At 41.4% G+C, this 13,124-nt stretch overlaps 1 protein-coding gene across 8 annotated transcripts in view; it reads right to left on the minus strand.

Annotated features, from left to right (window-relative positions):
- The window catches only part of SEPTIN11 (septin 11), an 87,673-nt gene that overhangs the window by 40,131 nt on the left and 34,418 nt on the right, over window positions 1–13,124 (minus strand). For all 8 annotated transcript variants that reach the window (XM_029944580.1, XM_029944558.1, XM_029944545.1 and 5 more), the window contains exon 2: window positions 3,798–3,912. In XM_029944580.1, coding sequence (XP_029800440.1) covers window positions 3,798–3,912 — 115 coding nt within the window. The remainder of the gene's footprint in view (window positions 1–3,797; window positions 3,913–13,124) is intronic.

Genomic DNA, 13,124 nt, shown 5'->3' on the forward strand with positions numbered 1-13,124 from the left:
TGATCTCATTTGTATAAAACCAAAACCTAAAAGTATTTATGTAATTGTGAGAGAGCTGTTTCTATCTGTCCATGGTCAACCTCCTTTCTGATCACGTCTTCTCTCTCACAGGGAACCTCTCGTACTTTGTGGTGGACAAACCCCTGATCCCATGCTGAGTGGGCATATGATTCAGGCCTGGTCTATCAGAGACATCCTGTGACTGGTTAGCAAGACTTGTCAGAAAGGCTGGTTCTTTCCTCTGGGGTTGCTAAGCCGGCCAGAACTGCTGGAAGCCATACTACCCCCGTGAAGACGAAGCCTGAGCATGAAGCCAAGCAGAAGCAAGCAGGATCAAGAACCAGAGACAGTCTTGAAAACACTCTGCAGATCCCTAGAGCCAGCTGTTGTTAATTACATGATTCAACAGATTAGCTTTTTCATGTGTTTTGGAGTTGCAGAGGCTTCTTAACTGAGTTTAAACTAGATTTCTGGAATTCTCTGTGGAAATTTTTCTAATATAAAAACAATCAAAAAGAAATTTAACACTGCTGGCTTTGAAGATGGAGGAAGGGGTCCATGAGCCAAGGGTTCAGGTTGCCTCTAGAAGCTGGCAATGGTAAGGAGATGTATGCCTCCGCCAGAGGGTCTGGATAAAAACACAGCCCTATGGATGCCTTAATTTTAGTCTGCGGAGACACATGTGGGACTTCTACAGAATGGCAAGATAATAAACCGGTGTTGTTTTAAGCCACCAAAAATAATTTTTAAGTACAGAAAAATATAGAAAATGCCTAGAAAGATTCCACAGTGCTACCTCTATGGAATGGAAATGAGGACAGGAAGGGAAAGGGGCTGGGAGAGATCTTAACAACAAATACATATTATTTTAATTAGATTAAAAACTGATTTTCAAAATATTTATTTAAATGCAAGTGTAGTGTTGGGGGTGATTTCGTGTGTTGTAAACAAGATGCAGGGCAGGGAGGGGAGACTATGAACTCCTAGTGTTCTGGTGCCCAATTTAGAATCAAGAATTTTCCTCCCTGCTAAGTAGGATACTACTCTCCTCTTTATTACATTTCTTCCCAGGACTCAGCAGAGTGGGTTCTAATACCAGACATAAGGGGCTCCTGGGTGGCTCAGTTGGTCAAGCACCCGACTTCAGCTCAGGTCATGATCTTGTGGTCCATGGGTTCAAGCCCTGTGTCGGGCTCTGTGCTGACAGCATGGAACTTGCTTCAAATTATGTGTCTCCCTCTCTTTCTCTCAAAAATAAATAAACATTAAAAAACCATTTTTAAAAAAATGTTTAAGAATGAGCCTAGGGCTGCCTGGATGGCATCTCGTTGAACGTCTGTCTCTTGATCTCTACTTAGGTCACAATCTCACAGCTGTGAGATCGAGGCCCAAGTCAGGCTGGGCATGAAGGCTGCTTGGGATTCTCTCTCTCTTTGCCTCACCCCTATTTGTGTGTCTTTCTCTCTAATTCTCTCCCTTAAAAAAAAAGAAAAAAGAAAAAAAAGAAAAGAAAAGAAAAGAATAAGCTCAAAGTAAAGATCTAAGAATCACGGGCATGGTCACCCACCCAGGGGAGTCAGAACTGCAGCTGCTTCACAGACCCATCAGGGCAGCAAGGATGTGGCTGTGGTGAAGTCGACCAGCATCCTAATTGTGCTCTTCAGCATCCAGGGTCAGCCAGTGAGCCAGCAAACCCCACTGCGCACCGCACACTGGGGCTGGCCAGGTACTCCCAGCACGCCCGGTACCACTGAAAGGCTTTGCCCCACTTGCAGGGCTGGGACAGAATTCTCACGTGTATTCCTGAAGCTGATTTTGGAGACAGGGTTGGGGGAAATGGGGAACAGAAGCCAGAATAGTAATTGACCTACAATTTAGTACACTTTTCAATAGAAAAATCAACAAATTGCCAACAAATTGCTACGCTAATGAAGAATTGCCCTGCTCTGCAATGAGCATTTATCCTAAGAGAAAAGACAACTCATTTATGCCACTCTGTAGAACTAGCTGCCATTCAGGAGCTCCCCTGCTGAATTTTAAACAGCTTCATGTAGGGAAGAGGGGAACACGTGAGAGCTGGCTGCTTTGGTCATGTTCCTCTCCAGTCATTCTCTTATCCAGTGCTTAAGACATAATGCCAGAGTGCAGGCTCATCCAGTGTGCAATCAGTTGTGGCTCTCTACAAATGAACACCCAGTACGGGGAGCTGCATTTAATATGTTCAAGCAGTTCTTTTTTTTCTTTTTAAGTTTATTTGAGAGAGAGACAGAGACAGAGAAAGCACATGCACAAGAGGGGCATGGGCAGAGAGATAAGGAGTGAGATAATCCAATTAGGCTCCATGCTGTCAACACAGAGTCAACCGGGGCTCAATCTCACGAACTGTGAGATCATGACCTGAGCAGAGATCAGGAGTCAGACGCTTAACCAACTGAGCCAGCAAGGTGGCCCCAAGAAGTTTTTGAAAAAGAAAATATCTGCCCCTCCTCCCAATAACCAAGAAATCTAAAAAATGGTGGTTCTTATGTTCAATGCATACCTTTTCTAAATTCACTTCATTTGACTTGGACGAGAGAAATAAGTCTGGTACCTTCTGCCAAGTTTAGGGGAAGGATGGTCCAATGGGCTACATGTATAATTTCCTCCTATCCATCTCCAAGTGATATCTCAGAAGGACACACCCAGAAGACAATGGCAGCAAAACAGTACAGTCCAAGCCATTTTACTGCTGTGCAGCCTGACCATTCATCAGGAGTGACAGAGAAGGAAAGGCCATTATCTGTTCCAGGGGCATTTCTGCTTCAAACCAACAGATTTATATTTCTATCTTGCTCTTTGTTGCCACCTTCATTTCTAACTTTCCTTCTCTTACTTTAAAAAGGATATGGCTAAGAGAAAAGAAAAATACCAAGGCCAATAACCTAAAGTTAATTTTGTCCAATTTAAAGACAAAAGTGTAGGGGGTACCTGGGTGGCTCAGTCAGTTAAGCATTCGACTTTGGCTTAGGTTATGATCTCGTGGTCCAAGAGTTCAAGCCCCATGTCAGGCTCTGTGCTGACAGCTCAGAGCCTGAAGCCTATTTCAGATTCTGGGTATCCCTTTCTCTATGCCCCTCCCTTGCTTGCACTGTTTCTGTCTTTCAAAAAAATAAATATTAAAAAAAATTAAAAAACAATTTGTTAAAGACAAAAGCTTAATTGACAATTTATGCAGAAAATTTATTTCAAATATAAAATAGGATTTTAAATTCTTTTGCTCTAAAAACAAAAAATTTAAACATTATGTTTATTAAGGTAGTTATGAGTAATTTCAGATCTTACTTATGTTAGGTAGTATATCTTTAAAAAGATTTCAATGGCGGTAACTATTACAGTGTAGTTGGAGACCCTAGAAATAAATCCTAAAAATGCTTTAGAATGACCTTACCATGTGTGTACGTATCAGTTCCTTCTTTCAACTTCCTATAGTCTAGTTAGGATCTAAATCCTATGCCCCAACAACAAAGTTAAAATAAATATTTTAATAACAATATTGAATGACCACTTGATGGTGAGACACAAATAAAAATATCAATTTGAGTAACATCACATAGCGTACAAAACATTACCAAACACAAGTCTCAATCTCTGTAATGGTGTGACATATATAGAGTGGGTATTATTGTCCTACTTTACTGATTGAAAAAAGAGAGTACAAATCTCATTCCCCTCTTTCCCTGAAATGTGCCACTCTGACAGTCACCTGCCAACACCTAGGATCAGACTCCTTGCTCAGCAGTAAGAGATGAGTCACTTACCTACACACAGGATGTTGAAACAGAATCCTTGAGAAGTGGACTTGTTGACCAACTGGTCAGGGAGACTGTCAAATCCAACATGGCCAGAAAGGGACAAGTTTCGAAGCTCTTCATTCTAGAATTTCAGAGGGGAAACATTTGAGAATTCTTGAAATATGCCACCTGGGTATCCCATGTTGTGGACCCTCTCCCTTCCTCTCTTGACAGGCATGGAAGGAGATTCCCTCTGTACCCACACTCTCCTTGGCTTCTATACAGCTGATGGGACCACAAACTCCAAAGCCATGCTCTTCCCACAAAATCACACTGACTCCCAAAGCAGATTCTATCCCAAGGTGTCTCACTTCCTATTCAAAGTATACTGGTCCAGGGAAATAGGAACCTCCAGAGGTGGTTACTTCAGATATGCATTAAGTGACATAAAAAAAAAATTATGTCGATGGCTTCAAGAATTCAAGAAAAACTTTCAATTTACTTTCAACCCAGAGTGAAAAATAAGTAACACTCTTCTAGATACAGGAAGGAATTTTGAGACCCTCAGGGTGGAGGATACATACTTGTTACAATTACAAGAATTCTGTAGCCACTATAAACACAACATATTTGAAACTACTCAGTGCTTGGTCCCATCTCCACCATCTGCTGTAGGGGTGTTTGGAGCATCACTGCTTCCCCCTCGCACAGCACCCAGCACAGGCTCGGTGCTCACTGGGCCTTCTCAGAGTTCACTGAAGGAGACTGGGATAAGGTAGTTATCATACATTTAAAAAGTTGGGTGATATATGTTGTTTCATAATGCGCTGACTGCCTCCATGACTTTGAATACATCTCATATGTGTTGGACGTAATCTGTGAAAACTTTCTTTCGAGGAAAACAGAGGTCAGCTATGGTCCTTCAATTACAACATCATGGTTATGGTTTGGGATTCCAGAAACTAGATACTGAAAGCCTCCTTGAAAACAAGACTCCTGGTATTCTGGCTCTGTTACCAATGATCTTTATATTCAAACTACTAGGGCATCTGGCTAGCTCAGTCAGTAGAGTATTCTACTCTTGATCCTGGGGTCATGAGGTCAAGTCCCCCTTGCTGGGTGCAGAGATCACTTAAATAAATAAAGATAGATAGATACATAGACAGATAAATTCAAAATACTGAAGTCTGAGTGAGAAAATGACCCTCAAAATTCTATTTTTTTAATAAAAAGAAAAAGCTTTGCACAGGATTATTTAATCAGTATTTTTTTTAAAGATTGGTTTTCATTATTCTTCTATTTGTTACATAATGATGAGAGTGATTTCTTTTAATAATCAAGGACTGAGACTATATGTTCACATCACTATGGTCACTATATAGGCAGGGGAATGCGACTCTCTAAATATAGTGATTTTAACAGAATGTTTTGTGAACATTATGATGCCTAAGGTCCTTGCCACTCTACAGCTCTTATTCTGTGAAATAAAACTAAAACCCAGCACACTGCCTGAATACCATGATGGCAGCTGCAGGTTTGAGGTCAATGGGACAGAGAACAGATGCCTGGTCTATGAATAGTTTCCTTGAAACCTGCCAACAGTGAATATGAGACTGGAGAGGAGGCACTTCTCCTTGAACAGGATGGCATGGTCGACAGCTCTCAGCAGCTTTGGTAGCGGGCCGCCCTGCGCAGCAGGCCCGGCCGCTGGCCAGGCCTCCCAATACCACCACACGGTCCCAATTGTACCACCTGCCCCTTCCTCTTCAACACCTCAAAGGTTCAGACATCAGGTATTTTTAGGGTGTTTACCACATCCGCCAAGACTTGGGGGAGGAGGATTTGAAATGAGTCTGGGTTATATTTAGCTCTCTTTCCACCACAGCTGCACAGTGGCTGTTGTGCATCAGGCCCGGGGACACCATCACACAGCCTTCATTTTAGTTGCATCGCTGACCTGAACAGTCAGCGGAGGGCCTGAAAAGAGGCAAAGCGAGGAAAAGCCATCATCCTACGCTCCCTCTCTTCCCCACCACAACAATTCTTTTCATTTCCGGTGGGGGTGAGGAAAGAGTGGTTTATTACTGTGGCTTCTGCATTGTTGGGTGTTTAGATTCAGATAGATATCCACCCATGAGCCAATCCTGGGAAAGAATCAGAGTTAGTAATTATAGCTCTCATCCCAGAACCCAATGCGCAGCATCTCATATTCTCACCATTTCCAAAACACAAGAAACCGCCCACACACCCACTGAGTATTTTTATACCCACTGAAAACCACATACAAAATGAAGGGTTATAAAACAGTTTGGTCTTGACATTTTTTAAATTTAAACTTATTTCTTCAGAGTCTGTCTTCTAACTTGGTAATACGAAATATGTAAATATTATATTGCCATTTTAAAATTCTGTAATTTGAACCTAATTCTCTGCCCAGTACTAAAGGAATTCTAAGGGCTATTGTCCATCAATATGTGATTGGGAAAAGGCAAGTAGGAAGTTCCTCCTGTGGTTCACGAGCCAGCTTAAAAACCGGAAAGCGCTGTAGGAAGAGCCAGGAGAGCTCTGAGTACCACACGGCAGCTGAACTGGATTGCTGCACTCCAGCATTTTAGTGACCATGTTTACTGCTTCTTGCCTTAGCTGTCTCTCCCCAGAAAGTATGGGATCTCTTTTGAGTCTATGGACACATTCTTAGGGAATTTCATATACACTAAAACCTTGATTAGTAAGCATAATTCGTTCTGGAAACATGCCTATAATAGAAAGCACTCATATATCAAGTAAATTTCAAGAACCATTGGCTCAGTTGTGATCATGTGACATTTGGCATCACGTACAACTTGCATTACAAGACACAATTTGTTCATCAATTTAAAATTTATTAGAAATGTTTGCCCATCTTGTGGAACACTTGCAGAAAAATTTACTCACAATCCAAGTTTTACTGTATTTTCATGTCCTTACCACTGCCGCACATCTGGAAATGACTCTCAGCATTTTCTCTCTAATACTGAACTTTTTGCCTGAGTTCCAGTTCTGACTTTCTGGGATGGTTCTCTTGGGTTGTCCCACCTGTACCGCAAACTGATGTTCATGAAATTGTATTTCTCTATCCCAAACTCATCCCTACTCCAGAGTTCTCTATTTCTGTTAATGGGACTTACCTATGCTTGAGACCCTCCTACCCCTTGCATAAATCCCAAAGAGTTACCAAGACCACATTCTCCTCTTTACTCCTACCTACTCAACCACCTTCCAACTGGTCTCTTTGCTTCCACCCCACTCCCTCTAATCCTTCCTCTTTGTAGCTGCAAAAGGATCTCAGAATGCAAAGACCCACGATCCAAACTCTTTGGCCTGCCATCTCAGGGCCTCCATGGGCTAACCCGCAATCCCTTACCTAATCTCCACCTCTCCCCACAGAGCACCTCCCACCACAGCTAACCTGAATTACTTACTGTTCCTCAGACAACCCCATGTTTCTCCCCAACAGAGTTTATTCACACCATTTCCTCTACCTGGAAAGACTTTAAATTTTTTTTATGTCTTTTATTTATTTTTGAGAGACAGAGAGACAGTGCAAGCAGGGGAAGGTCAGAGAGAGAGGGAGACACAGAATCTGAAGCAGGCTCCAGGCTCTGAGCTAGCTGTCAGCACAGAGCCCGATGCAGGGCTCGAATTCACGAAACATGAGATTGTGACCTGAGCTGAAGCCGGTGCTCAACAGACTGAGCCACCCAGGTGCCCCTTAACTGGAAAGACTTTATAGCCAATGTTTATATATCCAAACCTTCCAGATACTGATGAAATTTGATCTCCAGCATCATCTTTATTATTAAATCTCAGAATTTCAGTAAATAACCCCCGTAGCAAAGAAAGAAAAATAATGATTGGATAAAGATGGGTCAGGCTATTTGGCATTCCATGATCAGAACAGCTAATATTTACTGACCATTTCCAGTGTTCTAAAAAAGCCCTAATAATGAGTGAATTGGTTAATTTATCTTAACAAATCTATGAGGTAGTTACTATTACCCAACCTCAACTTCAGATGAGAAAACAGAGGCACAGAAATTTAGTAACTTGCTCAAGGTCACATAGATAATAAGTTGAGGAGCTGAAATCTGAGCCCAGAAGTCAAATTCTAGAATCCAGAGACCTTGCACTTAGTCACTGGTATCACAGGATAATCTGCTAAATTCTCTGGTTGCCCCAGACAATACAATGATTTCGGCTGCTATCAAAATCTGTAATGTTAAAGTAGAAAAAAATTCTCTAAAATCATAATTCTTTGGCAGCGATTAGAGATGGAAGTTGAGAATGAGAATTGGCAAAGTAACTCTAAATATATTTTCAGTGGTCCTGGCAATGCCAAGGCCAGACTGATTCATGCAGCCATGGCACACGAAGCCAATACTATAAGGCTTAGTTCTGACCATTCTTTAAATGAAAGTGCCAACATGGAGCCACTAAGTAAGTAACTATAAGACCTTAACTGAGTTAGTCCTCCATTTGCTAATCTACCAACAGAGGGTTTGTGTTTACATGATTTCTTTGCCCACTCCATTTTGAAATGAGTTGTGATGAAATTTTATGGTATAAAGTAATTTAATAGCCTCATTTTTCTCCTTTTAGGTCATTTCCACATGAACACACTTATGTATTTGTTCACTCAAAAATACTGCTCAGGAGCACCTGGGTGGCTTACTTGGTTAGGCATCTGACTTACTCAGGTCATGATCTCATAGTTTGTTAGTTTGGGCCCCGCACTGGGCTCAGAGCCTGAAGCCTGCTTTGGATTCTGTGTCTCCCCCTCTCTCTGCTCTTCCCCTACTTGCTCTCTCTCTCTCTCTCAAAAATAAATAGACACTAAAAAAATACTGCTCAAAGCACTAAAAGAGCAGATATTATTTTTGATATTCATTGACAAACACTCTTCCTGCCCGTAAGAGGTTTACCATGTAGCAGAATATAATTTAATTTAATACTACTAAGGATAAAAGTGATAAACAACATGACTTTATGGTTGATACAGAGGAAGAAGTAGCTTTTGGCTAGGAAAATTCAAGGAACACCTTTTGGAGGCCAGAGCTCCCCAATTCTACAAGGGGAACAGAAGTCCAGATTGCAGGAGCCTTCTAGATAAATGCTGTCTTTGCCCAAAGGGTCACTTTACTACGAACATATGCTCTTGAAGTTTTTTCAAAATGCCTGACTTCATTATTGAAATAATTATAAAATAATTACCTAAGAATGTGTGCCAACACCTACATTCTGAGTGCTACTTTAAAGTAAGTTCCACAACTCCAAATCTTGCTTAACAAGGAGCAGGATGGCAAAGGTCTTGGAGTCAGCCAGCCATGGATTTGAATGTCAGCTTTACTGCCTACTTTTCTTAGTCTGATGGCGCACTTGGCAGGGCGATTGGGAGTAAAGGAGTCAGCAAGTATGAGAGTGCCTAGCACTTAACAGGTCCTCGGGAAACCTGGGTTTCCTTTCCCTAAATGGGGTGGGAGGAAGAGATGACTCTGAGTTTAAAATCAGAAATAAATGAGCTCAGCTAGTGCTGCTGGGCATGCCAGGAGAAGCTGCTGATCAGCAAAACCCTCAGACTCACCAAGAAAGATCACAAAGGGAAGAACAGAAAGAACAAAAAGGAAGTGAAGGAGAGAGAGAGGATTCTAGCAAGAAGGAAATTCACCCTAAATAGGAAAATCATTTACAAAGCTGGAGGGAAAGCCACAGAATCACATTCCTGTTCAGAGGCATCAACATCTTCCACAGCTGGAAACCATTCTGGACTCCCAGCTTCACTCTTCCCTGTATTTTAATCCAGTCCAGAGCCTCCTGAGATGAACAAACTGGATGTGCCCACATGGGCTCTGTTCACCATATTCAAAGTGAAAGGATGTCCCCTCTCTTTACATTTAAAACTGAAGGTTTCCGTGGGTGTGGTTAGGCAATCTATGGCTGTCAATCATATATATCTATTTTAATTTAAGCAATAACGTTTATGCATTCATTTAGAGACCTGGAGATTTTGTTGACAAGATGTGGCAATTACATTTTTTTCAAAGCCTCATTTTATAGATAATAAATTCGACTGATCCAACTCAAACCCCGGACTTATGTTTCCTCATCTGGAAATGAGGTTTAACCAAAAAGCCTCTAAGCAAACTCTTTGGTTCTAATGCTAATACTATGGTTTTTAAAATTTTTTTAATGTTTATTATTTTTGAGAGAGAAACAGAGTGTGAAAGGGGGAGGGACAGTGAGAGAGGGAGACACAGGATCTGAAGCAGGCTCCAGGCTCTGAGCTGTCAGCAGAGAGTCTGATGCGGGGCTTGACCTCACCAACTAGGACAGGAGATCATTATCTGATCATTACCAAAGTCCGGCACTTAACCAACTGTGCCACATAGGCGCCCTCTATAATTTCTTGAGTCTGAAAATCAGATACATAAATCCAATCATCATGTTACTTGAAGAAAGCCAACACAAGATGAAAACTTCCTGGAAGTGTATTTTCTCTTGCCCAATCAAGATGGCTCAATTATTAAATGACCCTTGAAAGCATGTTTCTATCAGTTATCCTGGGACACTCCAAATCTAATAGAAATCTATGTATACCACCTCTATTTTCCAGCTTAAACAAGCAAAAAATGTAAAGTTAACTTTGAGTTAGTTCTTTTAAAGTGTTATAAATCCACCCTTTACAACTGCCCGGCTTAGAAGCAGTTGTTCCCTCAGCTGTAACTGCTGACTTCCGCAAGATTTTTGAAAAGTGGACTTATAGCCTCAAAACAAAAAAATAACTCTTCTAAGTTAATCATCTGTGCTCAAGGAAAAAAGTAAATCTTTATTCATGCTTTTATTCATTCAACAAATATTTATTGCATGCCACCATGTGCTACACGCTGCAAAATGCTAAGGTGACAGTGAGAAAACAAAGTGTCCTTAACTCATGCACATATAGTCTAGTGGGGCATATCAAGGTTAATCAAATAGTCACTAATATATAATCATCAACTCTCCAAAGTACAGGATGTGGTGCAACCTTATAACTCATGTGATTAGCTAGTCATTCTTCCCGGGAATCCGCCTGCCTGGAGGATATGAAGCAGTGCTAGCCTGCAGCACTGTCAGCCATTCATTTAGAGATGGCCCCTATGAACAGCTGATGTGCAAGTTTCATGTATTCAGATGAATAGAGTCTATTTGACCAGCAATGCCTGATGGGTAGAGGTAGAAATGATTAAGACTCAAGTCTTAGCAGAGCAAATGCCAATTTTAAGTAAAGCTGAGATGGAACCAGGAGACATACTTCCTTTGCTGTCTTATCCCCATGAAGATGATGCCCACTAGGAGAAAAGAGGAGGTGCATGTCCCTTCTTCGTCTTAGGTAGTGCCTTGTTATGAGGGCCTGTTTCAGTGGTACGGATGCCACCCAGGTGAAGACAGGCAGAGAAGAACATGCTGGGCATTACGTGAAATCCTTGACTGAATACCAGCCAGTGTTTGGAGAAATCCTGGCCTCACAAACTTCCCAAGAAGTAAGGTATACCCAAGCGCCTGATGGATCATTTTCATAAATACACATTCTTATTGAAACTACATTTTAGAGAGTATTGAACTGGTTTCACATTCTCTTTTAAAGAAAGCAAAGTTGGTGGGAAGATGGGAAACGCCCTTAGTTCCCATGCAAAGGGGAAAACACTGGAATGTAAAGTATCTCAAACCACAACTATGAAGTCTGCAGGGGGATTTTTTTAAGGCCAGGCATTGCTGGGGTAATTTCCATAATGTAAAACGTCTGAAGCATCTCATTACCAGTGAGGATCGCGTTAAGAATGTCTTGGAAAACATTTGCTATGCTGCTTGTCATCTATACCATGAAATTCCAAGGTTGGAGCCAAGAAAACCCCCAAGGAAATTGTCTCACACAAGCAGCAGAATAGAGACATCCAGGAAGAAGGAACCGTCAGGAGGAAAACTATAAGAGGAAAAAAGTGCAGCCCAGCTGGAAGCAGGAACTGAGAAGAAGCATCCCCAGGGGCCATCTCCCAAGTCTAAAAACCAGGTAGATCAGCTCTGACCAACAAACCCAGGAAGCCACCCTTGAAAACACCACCAAATAACCAGAAAAGATTTTGATAAAGATTGAGTAACTGTCCTTTCTAAGTTAAGTTTCTCCAAAAGACTCCAAGAAAAGGAAGAAATTTTGCTTTGCCAGATCCTTGCAAAAATAATGTGGTATAAAGGTTTTCTTTGGGAATGATATGGCTACGGGGAAATTTTACTTTTTAATTGTTACATTTCTGTAATACTGAATTATTACAAACAAACACATCACACCATTTAAATGGAAAAGAAATAGAAGACTTTAAACATCAGGAAATGCTAAAAGCAGTAATATTAAAAATAAATCATAAAAATCTTTTTAAAGGAGGTAAGCCGCAATTTTTATTGCAGCTAATTAAGTGGGTAACAGGATAAAACAAGTATTTGTTTTTTCTAATAACAGAACCAAGTCGCACTGAAAGTGATAAAAGTGAGCAGAAAAGTAGAACAGTGCAGTGGAAACTAATTGACATGTCAAGTCCGAGGGCTCAAGGGCAACTGTGGCGTTATTTAGCTGTGCAACCTATCGTGAATCATTTAACTCTCAGGCTCAATTCTGTCGACTTCAAGATAAAGGACTTCAAGGGGCTATTGCAGGAATTAACAGAATTCTCAATCCTCACCTCAGTTTACACACTTTTCTCAGATGACCTCTTCCTAGCCCGCCACTTGAGTGACCGTCCAGAGGCTAAGGACTGCAGAGACATAGCCCATAGCCCCTTCTTCCTCTTGGGCATCCCTGGCGCAGGCATCACTAAGCTAATTCTCCAAGTGGAATTCATCCTATCCCCCATTCTCAACTTTAATCTGTCCTTCCTCACCTTTACTTATGTCAAATGGCAACATCTACTTCAAGGTATCAGCAAGTGTTGGTCTCCTTGTCACTCGCCACACGTTGAGGCGCCAGTCCCCTAGAATTACATTGATCAGCATATTGCTAACCCTGATAAAAATCTGCATAAATTTATAGACTTCCACCATCTTGCAGGAAAAAAAAATGTCCACTGCATAATCATTTTAAACCTGCTAGCCTCTGAATTCAACAGTGAAGACTTATCTTTTTAAATTTTTTTTAATGTTTATTTATTTTTGAGAGAGAGAGAGCATGTGTGTGTGTGTGAGAGAGAGAGAGAGAGAGAGCGAGCGAGAGAGCGAGAGAGAGAGAGAGAGAGAGAGCGCGCACGCACGAAAGCAAGCGTGAGCGAGCAGGGGAAGGGCAGAGAGGAAGAT

The sequence above is a fragment of the Suricata suricatta genome, chromosome 1 (genome assembly GCF_006229205.1).
Source record: "Suricata suricatta isolate VVHF042 chromosome 1, meerkat_22Aug2017_6uvM2_HiC, whole genome shotgun sequence".
Lineage (NCBI taxonomy): Eukaryota > Metazoa > Chordata > Mammalia > Carnivora > Herpestidae > Suricata > Suricata suricatta.